Here is a 15,646-nt window from a genome sequence, read left to right on the forward strand (position 1 = left end):
GGTGTGGAAAATGTCTATGGATGAGAACATCATTATTGAAGTTTCTGGGATCCATCCAGTATGAAGGTTTCTATTTACACAATTCTTTTTACCAAGCATTGTAGTTGCTAGATTCCAAGCCTTGACACGCCCACAGAGACAAGAGAGAATTGGCGTAGGCATTGTTGCATGACTTGTTAGCTTCTCTATCAGTTCAATCCACACTGGCTTTCTAGCTTAAAGGCCGACTCCATCAGCATTATTCTCCAGGTTTTTTAAATGGAAATGCCCACTCAGCCTTAGCAAATGGCAGTGACGTAGGTTCCCACAGTAAACAGTAAACTGTGAACTGACTAAGTAAACTTTGAGTCAAAGTTTAGAAATCACGGCAGAGAATTTACTGCTGTCAACGCCAAGTTAAATTGCTGGTTTTGTCAATGGAGTCTGGTGGCATAAAGAAACCATAGATAACGGTTTCAGTTCCCCATTCTAAAGGGCTGTCAAACAGCAAGGTAAACCCTCAAAAAATAAAAAGGAGGGAAAAGTGCACTGCTAACATTCATTTTGCAGGCTAGATAGCTTATTTAGTCGGCTGTCGTAAATGTGTTTAAAAAATGTCTTTGAAAGGCAATGCTGGTCAGTGTGGATTCTAAATAGTATTGTCCTTGTTCTTCATAACAACTGTTAACAAAACACTTTTTTATCATTGACCTGTAAGCTCCGCAGCTGAGTCAGCTGTCACTCTAATATAAACTGACCCAGGTACATTTCTGATGTGTCTCAGATATTTGTTTAACTCCAAAACGAGTTTTTTGTGATTTCAACGTTTAAATGGAGCAGCTGCCATAGCACAGAACGTCACCACATTCACACATCACAATGACTAGGTTCTCTTATTATAGCACAACCTGCCTCTACTTCACCATTTCATTGCACAAAATTTTCTCCCAGAAAAAAAATTGAAATAAAAAGAGCTTAATCTTATTGGGTTAATAGTGGTAGAAAATGCAGCAGTACATTGCAGCACAGGCGAGACTTCCTCAGGGTGCAAACAGTGTGTACCGCAACATGTTGGTGGGGTTTATTAATATTGTTACGCAGCATTTTAACCCATGGGCAAAGTATTCTGCACAATGAACACTCTGTCCTTTGTCTTTCTGTACTTTTTTCCACTCTTTCATCCACTTATTTACTCTGCCATGTCCTTGTACACTCTATCACTTTCTCTCCATCTATTTCTGTCATTCCCTCTCTCATTCTCTCCCTCTCTATCGTCTTGTTAGCCGGCTCATCTGCCGTTCCGTCAGCTGTAGAATAAATGTCAAATTTAACATCAGCCTCAGTGTCCTGCTGCATGATACCCTGTCTCTATGTATGTGCTCTCCCTCTCTCTTTCTCTCTCTTTTCCTCTATCCCTCATTCCCTCCCTCCCTCCCTTACTCGCTCTCTCTCCCTCTCTCTCCTCCCCTGGTGCGATGATCAAAGTGGCTGGCATGTCTCTCTGCAGTACTGCTGTGATCACTGAAGAGAGGCGAGCGAGGGAGGGAAGAGGAGGGAGGAAGGAGAGAGAAAAGGGAGTGGAGCAGCCTCATTCGAGAAGCACCACACTGCCCCCTTCTGGTGTGGAGGTACATAATGATTTTCTCACATTCGTGCTCGAACTCGTTGACCTCGCCAAAGTGCACGGAACATAAATCTTCCACAACAGTGTCTGTAAGCAGCATGAATATAATGGAGGGTCAATTCAGTGGAATCATTTCTCTTCTGGAGACTGACTTTCCCTTTAGGGTTTACATCAACAGGACTTACATTGATATATCAATCTGTGATGTTCTGCCAGAATAATTATAGACTTTAACAGTATTAAATTATCATCAAAAAATAATTCCTGTTGTAAAACGCTACTATGAAGCGACTAATTCAGTTTACATTTAAAGCATGCATCATGACACTCCCACCAACACACAACACCTGTCCTGGCCAATCAGACGCTGTGCTGCTGCCCTGTGATATATGTCTTGAAACTAGAGGAAGCTGTCTTTCACATACAGAAACTAAAAGAAGAAATTAAAGTGATAATGTACAAAATTTGATAAGCAAAGATTTACATGTAAAATTTGAAATTTTGTGTACATGTATTTTACTATAAAGAATTCAGTCTTTTATTTTTGATTTAAAGACAAAATAAGAAAACAGAAATGTCATATTTTTTTTGGCTGGAAGAAGTTGCCAGACCACCAGCAAAGACTGCAGAAAGTTACTGCTTCCAGCCAGGAGACGGTCCAGAATACAAATCCTCGTAAAACCAGCTTTTTTGCATATCAGCTTTTGCAGAGATTAAACAAATGAGATACAGTATGTTAATTGATGAGTTTTAGATGTGGTCCAGATGTTATTAACAGTCTTTATGCTAAACTAAGCTGACTGCAAATTGGCAGACATAACAGTTGGATTCATCCTCTTAACTATCTATCCACCAGAGAGCCAGTAAGCACATTTCCCAAAATGTTGAACTATTCCTTAAAAAGTTAAAAATAAAAACATAAAAAGATAGGGAACTACTGATTTAGTATACATTTGGGGGTGCTGCTCTACCATCCATTTTACAATACGTGCCACCAGGTGAGGTTCCACAGCAAAAACTAAGTGCCTACAAGTGATTTACTTAACATTATGCTATTTTGGGATGCTACTGGACCGTATCTGCAAGACAGGGCATCACGTTTATGAAATGTCAGACAGCTAATAGTATAATTAAACATTTTTGTTGTTATGCAGGGGAAATTGGAGGCATTGTGACTAATTTTTGCCATGTTGCAGTTCAGACAGGAGGGTAGCAGATCTAGGGGAACAGCTGCTGTGTCCTCCCTCACCTGCAATTAGCAAGCTTTTTAGGTCACGGACAGTTAGGGGCTATGGAACAAGCCATGCTTGCACACACACACACACACACACACACACACACACACACACACACACAGAACAAAAGGGACAGAGAGAGACCGAGGTTGAGGTCAATTCATCAAATTACTCCATGAATATGAGTTAGCATAATTTACGATTATGGTATAATGGCATAATTTGGTCGTATCGCTATGGGCCATGACTGATGTGCAAAGGGACATGGGAAAGGGCATGCAGGAGAGCAAAAAGACAAAATAGAAGAGAAAGTCACTAGACAGACTAATAGATGATCTGCAGGAAAGGAAAAAGACTGAGTGTAGGTGTAAGATATGAGCTCGAACTCTTCGCCCTGTGCTCAGGCTGTGTCATGAATACAAAACTCTGTGTTTTGTGCTGTGTGAGGAGCACTGCAGTGAAATAAAGCGGAAATAAAACACTGATGTCCCAAAGCAGCCCTTGTACAAACATGATATGCAGAGATGCACAGATAGGAAAGCTACACTTAGGGCAATTGCATTTGTTGATGCTGTAATGGTGTCATTGACTAATCAACAAACATGCTATGCACACTTTAATATGATGTAAAGGGATCATTTGTAAAATTTGAACATATGGTTGCATGACATCACTGGGTAATCAAACTGTAAATACATGAGGTGTTATCCCAACAGAGTCATTTGTGCTAGAGGCCTTTACTCAACTTTTGCAATGTGTAGCCATTGAGAAGATTTTTAATGCAATGGCTCAAGCTGCGCTCTCAGCCCAGCATATTAAAAATATTTGTATTTATGATAATTATCTTTGCACTTCTACACTCATGAAAATTGACCTGTTAATAGCACATAAAAGATCATTTATGTGTTGGGGCTCTGTAGTTAGCAGATGTTAGAGTAACTCACATATGAGTTAAATCACTTGATAGAGCATGGCGGCAATATAGTAGCTCCGGGCCCACATGGGGCCATGAAGGATAAAATGCAATGCATGTATACTTTAGATAAAAGCACCCACGTAATGGCACATGTAACATTAATATGTAAAGGATGAACAGTTTTAAAATATTTATTAATTGTCTGCTGAGCACTGCAGAAAGAGCCTGCATTAATTCCTATATAAAACAAGATCATCTTTAGTTCTACATGGTTATAATAAGACGAAACACAAATATATCTCAAATGTGAATTTAACCAAACTGTGGAAAAATAAGTGGTTGTGTTCTGCATCAGTGATCTTGACAGGCATGAAAAGCATCTGAATTAGTACTTATTTGACACTGACACACACTTAGTGGAACATCTGACCCGTTCCTAACAGTCCCACTGTCAGAAACATCAAAGTTGACCTCTTTCACCTCCTATATGTCCTTCAGCTTTGAATGGGAGTGGCAGTGACCACTTTTGCCCTCTCTTGTGGCTAAAAGGTGAACAGCAGTTGCTCCTCCTGTGACACAGGTCTGTGCCAAGGGAGCCAACCTGCTTTGAATACTAATTGAGAGTGAATTACTTTGTTTTAATGGGAACATATGACACTCAAAGTGAATTAAGCCACCAAAACAAGCTTGTCTCAACATTTCTACCGACCGTTTCAATATCTGTGGAAATGAAGAAGTCTCTCCCAAAGCAATAAGCAACAGCCCACTCTCTTTCCTGAGATGTTATTAAATGATATTCCCAAGATATGAGGCTCCATTTAAAATGAATAGAAGACAGACTGTAGCATACTGCAAAGTGCTAAGAGTGATTTTTCAGGATGGTCAGGAGCTCATGTTACATCTTTGTGTGTGTGTGTGTGTGTGTGTGTGTGTGTGTGTGTGTGTGTGTGTGTGTACAATAATGGCTCACATATACGTCAGAGCTCTAGGAAAGCACTGCAGCTGGCAATGCCACAAATATTACACACATTTAAATGCACGTTGGTGGGTACAAATAAAGGTAGAAGATATATAATCTCCATACTGATACACAAAGCAGCCTAATGTGACAGACACTATTGCTATTATTTGGATTTTTTTCCCATATGCCTTGGAAGAAAACAAAGAAAACAACCAGACACACCAGAAAACATGCAAACACCCTCACACACATACACATTATGGACACAAAAAACAATGAGGACAGAAAGAAAGAGAAGGAGAAAGACCCTAATTGCTGTAATTATGATCACCCACTCAAGAAGTACGAAAACATTGTGCTGACATAACAATTGCAAGCTGTTAAATACAGATTCTGTAAAGAACCTAAAAATAAGTTTTCATTTTGAGGAGGGAAAAAAGTTGCCCATTAACTTACTTTATGTGTTATCCAGTAAGTTTGCGAATAAGGATGGTTGCGGTTTTTAAAATGCCCTACATTCCTCGACAAATATGAAAAGAAAGCTGGTACGGTGAAGTGAAAGAAGCCTCATATCAAAAATCAAATTCAGTGACTGCATTTACTAAAGAGGACGGGGACAGTCTCATGATTATTACACGCCGCAGTCACTTTTAATGTAGCGCATAATGAGATAAAAACCATTGTGTCTGGCTTGAACCAGCGCGCCCTCATTTGAATGGTGGCAGCTGGTCTGAGAGGCAGGGAGAGAACAAGGACACGGCTTTGACCTGGTTTGAATGGGAGACTGCTAATTAGAACAGTGATTACTGGTTGTTAGCGCCGCACCGGGGACATGACTGAAATGATGTGAGAGGGTTGCAGCTGGGGAGTTAGCACAACAAGAGAGAGAGTTAAACAGAGAGAGGGGAGAAGAGATAGGATTGGAAAGAGAAGAGACGGTGAGCAGGAAGGACGAGTGATTTTTCTAAAAAAGCAACAAAGCAGGGTAAAACCGATAAAGGAAGAAAGAGAAGGGGAGACAGAGAGAAAAGAACATAGCCAGTGCGATGGAGAGAGATGAAACAGCGAACAAAGTGACATTGAGATTACAAGAACATTTTAAAAAGGGGCGGGTAGGAGGCAATAAATAAGGGTGAGCTCCCGCCTAAAATCAGAAACAGCCATCTATGCAGAAGAGAGGAGAGGAGGTACACACTCTTCTCTTTCCCCCACATGAGCTGGAGTCTTATTGTGGTTTCGGGAACGACCCCATTATCATAGAAAGTAAGCGCACTATCTGGGCAAAGAGACAGAATGAGCAGCATAAGACACACAAAGATAACTGCTGATTATCATAGAAAAACAACTTTATTCATGGTCATATTAAAATATTATTCTGAACAAACCATTCTCTGCCCGGCCTGCAGCACGGTAGGTACGGAATAAATGACGGTTTCTTTGAGTCAAGATGTGTGTGTTTGTGTGTGACTGGGGAAGGGTCTAGCCTGGACAGAGGTTTTGGATGGTCTCGCAGCGTTCTTGGTAGAGAGAGTGGAAAGCGCGGGCTAAACTGAGGAGCGGCGTATCACAGTTCTCCATCTCTTTCTGCAAAAGATAAACATGAACATGTGGTCGTGGGTGAAACTGTTCTCTACTCATACATAAATACAACCATACAACCCATTTCATGCACTTTACCCACAAATCCAAACAAGAACACAACATAACACTTACTGCGGATGTCTCATGGTACTCCAGCCCCTGGCTTTGGGCCCATTCCTGGGCCACGGATGCCTGGACCTCCCTTCTACCAGACAGGTCTGACTTGTTGCCCACCAGGACACCTGAGACACACACATACACAAAATTACACAAAGAAAGGTGACATGGAAAGCCTTGACTAGGGCCGGCAACAAATTCTAAATTCAAACATTAAAGACTCCCGCCACTGGCAGGATACTTCGCCCGGGAAAGTGGAAAAAAGATCAGAAAACTGAATTTGGTGCAGCTCTAACACCAAGCACAGCTCAGAGAAAGATTTTTTCATTTCATTCATTTTTAGCCAATTTTGACACACCTAGCGTTGACATCGAAACATGAATACCTGTAATATGTAATGTATTGTCAGAATGAGGCAAAGTGAAATATTTAAATATTGCTTTGAGGGTGTCAAATTTTGACAAGCTTATTTGATTCTACTAATTCTATTCTATAATGCATGAGAAACAAAATAAAAAATAAAATAAAACACATCTTAATTGAACCTAAAACTTCTCTGGTATCTGTCTGGAAAAAGAAAGAGAGCTGCTGCTTGAATTTTTACTTCCCTAAAATGGGAGAGAAATCAGAAAGGAAAATATGATAAGGTGTTATTTATGTCTTCTGTTTCCAAAGCCCCCACCAAGTACCCCCCTCCCCCCTCCCCCCACTGGTTAAAAAAAACACAATGTTCCACTTATATTTACTTGTTCCTGTTTTACAGGTTTCATCATTATCAGCTCAAGTCGCAGATATGTCAGTGTCGATTTGTGCTGTGGTGTGAGGTGGCTGTGAAGTAATAACAGATTGCTGTACAAAATATATTTGAGATGATTTGTTTTCTTTCTTTTCCTCTTAAATATGTATCTCTGTATTGGCCTAAAAGTCCAGTACTGAAGAAGAAATATCAAACGACCTATCAATTTCACAGTCTGTCAGTGTTCCACAAATCTTTTAACCTTTAAGGGCTGTTACCTGGAATGTTTAGACCTTGACAGTGAGCATGAACTCTCTCCATCCAGTGGCTGCAGTTGGCAAAAGACTGCTCACTGGTCAGGTCAAAAACCAGGCACAGCAATGACACCTCACCCCACTGTGGAAGGAAAGGTGATGGGTAGAAATGGTTGGGAATGAGAGAGACAGAGTTAGTATCACATCGACTTACTTCTTTTACTTCTGTGACAAAATAAATAATACTTCAGTAGCTCCCCTGTGTTTGTACTTTATGTGAGGATGTGGAGCCCTGGCTGGTAAATTTCACTAGTTTCATGCAAATGTAAAAACTCTAGAGAAGCAGTCTCACCATTTTCTCGCAGGCTTCTACTAATGTCTGCTTCCCTGCAGAGTCTATGATGTAGAGCTCCTGGAGGGAAAAGGCGAGAAGAGAAGAGAGAAAGGAAGGGAAGAGGTGTTATACATGAAGATTAAGTCAAATTACATGGTTTTAAACTTCTTATTTTCTTTGGCAAGGTCATTAATGTTCTTATTACAATGCTGCCCTATAGCTCAGTGAATACAGATGAGAAACTAATAATATTAAATGTCTGGGGAAACTTCTTTCATACCGAGTGATGGATTCCAATTCTCACCACCCACCTTCTGTGATTTAGCGACTTTTATAATAAAAAATAAGTCCAAACTGTTATGAACAGAGTGGTCAACACAGGATGAAGAAGAGACAATGGCTGGACTCACCACACTGTCATTTGTCTCTGGGATGTTGACACATTTCATCAGAAGCTCCACTCCTGTTGTCTGCCAAACAAACACAACCAAGATGTTAATTATACCGCTCTTTATGTAAGACCTTCATAAAACCTGTAGTTCATGTCTCCTCTTTGTAAAGAACAACAACTCTGTCAATGTGATTAGGAAAAACATCTGCCATTGGGTGTTTTTTGTACAAAGCACCTCACTGTTGTGGTGTATTTTCAGCTAAATTTTCTCATGTGTAAATGTTTTTGTTTCTTTAATTCTCTTCAAAAGCTGCAGTCAAATCATATTGTAGCTGTTACTGACAACATGCATTTTCCAGCTCCAGCACTCATACTACTGTGGCTTTTATAGAGAAGAGAAGAGAAGAGAAGAGAAGAGAAGAGAAGAGAAGAGAAGAGAAGAGAAGAGAAGAGAAGAGAAGAGAAGAGAAGAGAAGAGACATTCGCTTGTCACAGAGTTGACATTAAACACAGTGGCACAACAAACTGTCTGATGTGATTTATTGTTAATGTCTAAACATAAGCATCACTAATTAGCAGCTTGGCTAGCCTTGAAAGCAGCTTCACTGTCCTGATGTTAAATTGAGTATGTTCGTTCGAATGATACAAGCCCCCTTTGGGCCAAGCAATGACGACAATTAAGACATAGTGAGAGTCTGAATTGTAAATGAGTGGAGGTATACATTTATGCAGAGTTGACAGGCACCACAAGCTGATAGTTTGGCTGTGGTGTGTAAGTCTCTGGTCATTTTGGCAGATCAAAGTTGCTTTCTCTTCTATCAGTTTTACTTGTTAAACAGCGAGTGCAGACTATAAAGCTTAGAGCTGAGGGAAAGTGCAGTTGGCTGGATAATTGATTTGTCACTTGGAGTGACCTCTTTCACATACAAGAAGCTGTCTGGTCCATTATTAAAATAAACATATTGATTATAGCTGCTTCATCTTGTTCACTAATGTTTAATTTAGCCACACACACCTTAAACTAACTTACCAATGCTAAATATTAAATGTATACATTGACATGGTTTTGCATTGCTGCTGGTTGACTCTAGAGGTGTAGAAATAGAGTCTATCCTGATTAACAGGTTACTGTGGTAGCATCCTGTCAATCACAAGATAGCCATGCCATAAAGTATACCCTGTTTTATCATCTAATTACTCTAAATAAGACCGTGATTTACAAAATGAACATCATGCTGTATTGAAGAAGACTTTAAACACATGATTGAGACCCTAAAGTCATTAGGAAAATGTTTACTGATGTAATAAAGTATGTGAGAGGTAGGGTCATTATCTCATAGACTTCTATACAACCTGGTTTCTTTTTGCAACCAGTGGAGGAACCCCCTGCTGGCCATTAGAAAGAATGCAGATTTAAGGCATGCCTGCTACATTCACTTTTTTCTGGTCTAAAAGTAGATGTAGTATTAAGTATTTAAGATTTTTATAATGAATACAGTGCAAATAGAGGAGGTAGCAATAAAAGTAGAGGGTAAAGAGGATATAATAAATATGGTCTTATCACAGATGCACGTTCTTCACAGGCCTGGAGATCTAATAAAGTCCTAAGTGGACTGGACGGTTGCAGGCTGCCTTTCGCCACTATGTATCCACTGGTATGAGATCAGTGGTGACCTTGAAGAAGCAAGCTGAGGTTTCTTCACATCAGCACCAAAGTCTAAATTGATCTGATCTCCTGAGCTCACACTTAACTGAGCGTGTCAGAAATGCCAGAGTCTCAAACACACACACATACTTTTCACGCTCACTGCCTCTGTGAAACACACACACACACCCTCATACACACACACCTCAGAACAACATTTACCTGATTCACACAGAAACAGTTCATAACAAGGATCCAATGGTACACACACACACACACACACACACACACACACACAGACGATGCGGCAGTCCTACTTCGGAGCGGTCTAATGAGCTGGTGTGATGCATAGGAAGCCTCTCGCTGGAATGTCAATGAGGGCCTATTAGTAACAAATAAGCTTGGAATATTGCTAACGGGCCGTCTGACATTTTCAAAGGAGGACGTGAGCAGAATGGCCGACAGCCTCCCCTACCCTTCAAAATCAAAAGTTGAAGAACATAAGGGATGGCATCGGCGTCTGCACAAGGAATAACTCTACACAGCGCTGGTTTCTTTTTCTTATCAGGTACAATGGAAAGGACATGCTGTTCCCTGTTTCCATCTGCAGTGAAATTATAAAGATAAAATCCCACCTGATACATTTAACACTGCTTAAAACTGCTAGCTGTGATGCACCTTACATGCATATTATAATGGTGTAAGTATGCACAAAATGATAAAAAGAAAAGAAAAAAAGAAAATTGTGAAGCTCTTAGAGCCTGTTTACACGGCTCAAACAAGTACAATATAAGTTGAAGAGACTAAAGATGGCAAAGGTGGAATACAAGAAGAAATTGGAGAGAAATCTACAGAACAGCAACATCCGTGAAATGTGGAGAGGAATCAACACCATCTCTGGTTCCAACAACAACAGACAGTCAGTGGTGGCTGATGTAGAAAGATCTGATGAACTCAACCAGTTCTTCAACAGATTCAATACAGCGTCCTCACCTAATTCCAGTGTTGCTTCTCCTCCTCCTCCTCCTCTTCAACATGTGTACATCTCCAAAGCAGCATCCATCCCCCCTCTTACACCTGAGCCTCCACCCTTGTCTGTCACAGAGATGGGGGTGAGGTTGGAACTGGGAAGACTTTGCTCTGGGAAGGCTGCTGGCCCAGATGGTGTGTGTCCAAGGCTGCTCAAGGACTGTGTTGCCTAACTGTGTCAACTTCTCCACAAGATCTTCAACCTCAGTCTACAGTTGGGGCGAGTGCCGGCACTGTGGAAGATTTCCTGTGTTGTGCCGGTACCAAAAATAAAATGTCCAGCTGAACTTAATGACTACAGACCAGTAGCCCTTCTCACATCATGAAGACCTTGGTGCGGCTCATTCTACGCCTACTGAGAGCTGAAGTCAAAGACAATCTCGACCCCCTGCAGTTTGCATACAAACAACACATTGGAGTGAACAAAGCTGTCCTCTACATGCTTCACCGTGCCCTTGCTCATCTGGAGGAAAACCAGTGCTTATGTGAGAATCATGTTATTTGTTTTTTCAAGTGCATTCAACACCATCCAACCCAACATGCTCAAAAACAAGCTCACAGAGATGGGAGTGGATCTTTCCTTCATCTCCTGGATCACATATTACATGACAGGAAGACCACAGTATGTCAAGTTGGGGAACTGTGAGCAGCACAGGAGCTCCACAAGGCACTGTTCTGGCTCCATTCCTGTTCACACTGTACACAGCGGACTTCAAATACAACTCTGAGTCCTGCCACATCCAGAAGTACTCGGACGACACTGCTTGTAGTGAAGAAACTGGGACTAGGCGTTAGTTCAGGGGTGTATCACACAGTTCACACCGGAGTGCCGGCCAGAGCACCAACTTAAGGCCAATTAACATATAGAGGGTCCAAATGATGAGGCTGGTGATGGCTAGTGCAGGTGATTTATTTCTCTCTTTGCAGGCAAGGCCTTTGCTACACTGCTATTGTGGCGTGTATCAGGAATGGACAGGGATCTGAATATAGGGATCTGATAAAAGCCTTCAGTGACTGGAGTCACAAGAACTATCTCCTACTGAACACCTCAAAGATTAAGGAAATTATCATAGATTTCCTCAGGTTCAAGCTCCCTTTCAGCCAGTGAATACCTGTTGGATGGACATGGAGGTGGTGCCAAATTATAAGTATCTAGGTGTATACCTGGATAATAAGTTGGACTGGTCCCTAAACACTGACACTCTCTACAAAAGCAGAGACGCCTCTTTTTCTTAAGGAAGCTCAGATCTTTTGACATCTGTAGTAAGATGCTGCAGATGTTTTATCAGTCTGTGGTGGTAGTGTGTTGTTTTATGCTGCAGTCTGCTGGGAGGCAGCATCAGACACAGAGATACAAGGAGGCTGGTCAGACTGGTCTAAAGAGCTGGTTCTGTGATTGGAGCCAGGTTGGACACACTGGAGGAGGTGGTGGAGAGATGACCTGTCAACATGTTCCAGGCCATCCTGAAATACCCGGATCATCCGCTACACAAAACCTTTATGGACCAAAAAAACAGCAGTGGACGGCTCCTCTCTCTCCGTTGCAGGACGGAGAGATAAAAGAGATCCTTCACTCCTACAGCCATCAGGCTGTCTCATTCTGTCAGAGTTACCAGACTAACTGAATTTCCCCTCGGGATAAATAAAGTAATTTTGATTGGTTATCTTTATTGTGAATGTGCTCAACAAATTCAATGGCAATCTATGGATCAGAATATGAGGGTTTTTTTTATGTTTTTGCCCAAGAATGGCACTAAATTAAGCGTATGGTGTATCCAAAATGGAAAACATAAATCCTCTTGGGAGCAATAAGGAGCTCAGTAAATTTCATGTCAATCTCTCTCATTGGATTTTGATATTACGTGTGCATATGTAGGAATTCTGAGATTTTTTGTTGTACATTTGAGGGAAGGTCACTGGTCTTGAAACAATAAACAGATTCAAAAACTGGTCAATATTACAACACTTACACATAGTAACAAATTAGAAATGGTTGGTGTAAAGCTTTAACGTTTTGGAAGGTGGACTTCGTTTTATATGAAACACTTGGCGCCAAGTGAGCAACAAGTTAAAAATATTCCAGCTAATATCAAGCAAGCGGATGGCTTCAAATAGGTATTTTAACAGTTGCATAGCAACAGCAGAGACCGTGACCAGCAATTTCCCATGAGCATTTGTTTCAGTGCATCCAGCTAATAAAGTGGTGTCTGGTGGACAGGGCTTTGATCTTCAGGTACACAAGGTAACCTGCATGTTTTTGCTCTTTCTTTCAATGTCCCCTCAATTTCAATCCCTTCTCATTTATGTATTTGCTTTATTGTATTGACTTTTAAATGTTTATACTTTCAAATTATACAGTCGTAAAGATGTGTTAAGGCCTGCGTGGAGTTCAGTAAGCACAAATCCTAGGCCAGTGCAAATTAAAAATGCAGCACTATTGCAGCACCTTTCTACTTTGTTAATACTCTACTAGTCCAACATGAACAGACACGCACAGCATCACAAGTGAGTGGGTATAGGTCTATGCAGTATAGAGAAACTTAACACTGTTGTGTGTGGTTGTGTATGTGTGCACGCGCTTGTTAAGTACCTGTTCTGGTGGCTTTCCAGAATCCTGCTGTATTAATTATCGACGTTCCTGTCACCTCAGAACCCCCAATACTGCTGACATAGCAAGAGCTGAGCAAACACACACATACACACACACTTGGCTCTTGTCCAGTACTTACCCACCAACTTGTTCTGTACCCTAACCAGCTACAAGGCTCAATAGTAAACTCCCGAACAAACATGTACAAGCTGTGCTAGTGCATTTATTTATGTTCACAAATGATGCATGCTGTGCACCTGCATTCACTTGCATGTACAGTGCATGCATTTAGTCACTAGCCCTTGAAGCATTGACAGAGGGAATCAGTGAGCAGCCATGACCCCATATATCACAGAGTCAGGTTAATGACACAGTTCCCTCCCTCATGCAGATTAGCATAAATAATGCAGATTGGCCTTCTCTGCATCAGCATTAATTGGTACATTATGCTGTTTTGCACTTCAGTGATTCTTGAAGTAGACTTAAGAGACCTCTGCAGGTCCTTAAAAAGCTTGCAAGGAGTGAAGAAACTATTTATGCAATATAATCATGATTATCAGCTACCATTATTAGCCTTGATGATTTGCAATTGAATTCATTCTTTGCTAAAGTGAATGTTATGACCTCAGGCAAAATGAACAAATATTAAATTGGCTATTTAAATAGTTGCCTAGTTCTAAAACGATTGACTGGGAAAATTTGAAATATGTGACTGTAAATGATTAAGTATGCAACCTTGCTCCAGCAGTACTTTATTACTGCTAAACTGCCCTGTCTGTATCTATGGTGGCGCCTGCTAAGCATCCTACAGGTATGAATACTCTGGGCATTCCTGGAAAGTAACTCTGGACAAGCACGAGGTAAAAGTGTGCAAAGTAAAGCAGCAGATTTGGTTTAGATTTTTATATTTGTTTTTTTCATAACTGAATACTGGATAAATATTGCAGTACTTCATGACACATGGACCTCGGAATGCCAACATACTGCTGTCTATTCTGGGCTGGCAATGCGCCAGAACTAAACTTGAGTCACTCCTACAAGCCCAATTCAAAACCTCAGTTACCGTACCTGAATGTAAAAGTATAAGCCTTTGGCTAGTCCCCGACTCAGAGCACAGCTCAATCCCTAAATCCCCAGACCAGATGTTTTACAACCCAATTCCTCTGGTGTGATTGTGTGATGTGAATACAATAAAATCTGTATTACAAGGAGTGTTACAGTGGTAGACCATATACCATGCAGTATATTAGAGATACATGCCTATGCTGTAATACTAGCAATTTTATTTCCTCTGCGTTAGTGCTCTCACCATACTGTAGTTTTTCTGGAAAAGAGTGCCGTCACTGTGGAACACATGGGAAAGGGCACTTTTCCCCACTGCAGCATCTCCTACACAAATACACACATACAGAGAGAGAGAGAGAGAGTTGTTGTGCTCCATAATTCATCTTTTTTGATTGTCAAATGTGTTCACTCAGTGCTTTGTCAATGAAAATTCACCATTCACATCCCTTTTGTTTGTAGGTAGGCACGAGTTTTTACGTTGGCATTGCCAAACAAATAGACGTGATTTGCTTGTGATGAAAACCACTGTCAAAACATTTTGAGTATTTTAAGTGGTGCTGAAGTTGCGGAAGAAACGGTAGCCTCGCGGTACTTCAATAAAAATATTTGGGATACTATCAGACAGTCGACAGTTTATTTAGCTCTATTGTTTTAACGCATACAGTGAGCTGACTAGCGAGGGTTTAAGGATAGCTTTACTGTTAGCATTTATATCGCTAAGTAGCAGAAGCATGGAATGAACTCACGAAACCTTACCGACAAGCAGACATCTCGCCCTCAACTTCACCATTACACTCGATAGCTACCGGACACTGTAAGTAAACTTCTTGTTGCGTTAATGGCGCTAAATATGCTCTACTTGTTTTGTTTATAGGTGTCTCTCTATGCATGAAGTATCTTCTTCCTTGGACCTCGGCAACATGGACACAACCCGTCTCTTAGCAACCAGCCACAGAGGTGTTTCATTGGTCCAGGCAGTGGGCGCGTAAGGAGTGTGGCTGTGCTGTCATTGGCTGGTTGTGAGTACGTATAAGCGCATTTGCTAGGGGTATTTTCCCCTTTATCAAGTCTGTAAGGTAAGCTTTCTCAAACTGTGTACAATTACCGCCACGTATGATGCTTTTGGCGTATATAAACTAGACTCCAACCATAGCCACGATCAGTTAAATGGGCGAAGTTTGGTAGTTGG

General features: G+C 41.0%; 1 protein-coding gene across 1 annotated transcript; it reads right to left on the minus strand.

Annotated features, from left to right (window-relative positions):
• Positions 1-6,057: 6,057 nt before the first annotated feature.
• Positions 6,058-15,390, minus strand: ift27 (intraflagellar transport 27 homolog (Chlamydomonas)). The gene is made up of 7 exons (XM_059328606.1): positions 15,214-15,390; positions 14,702-14,781; positions 8,148-8,207; positions 7,756-7,815; positions 7,428-7,545; positions 6,429-6,538; positions 6,058-6,299 (listed from the first exon to the last, which is right to left on the minus strand). Exons 1-7 carry the CDS (start codon positions 15,245-15,247, stop codon positions 6,195-6,197), a joined length of 567 nt encoding a protein of 188 aa, XP_059184589.1. The 5' UTR covers positions 15,248-15,390; the 3' UTR covers positions 6,058-6,194.
• Positions 15,391-15,646: the final 256 nt, after the last annotated feature.

Source organism: Centropristis striata, chromosome 1 (genome assembly GCF_030273125.1).
Source record: "Centropristis striata isolate RG_2023a ecotype Rhode Island chromosome 1, C.striata_1.0, whole genome shotgun sequence".
Classification (NCBI taxonomy): domain Eukaryota; kingdom Metazoa; phylum Chordata; class Actinopteri; order Perciformes; family Serranidae; genus Centropristis; species Centropristis striata.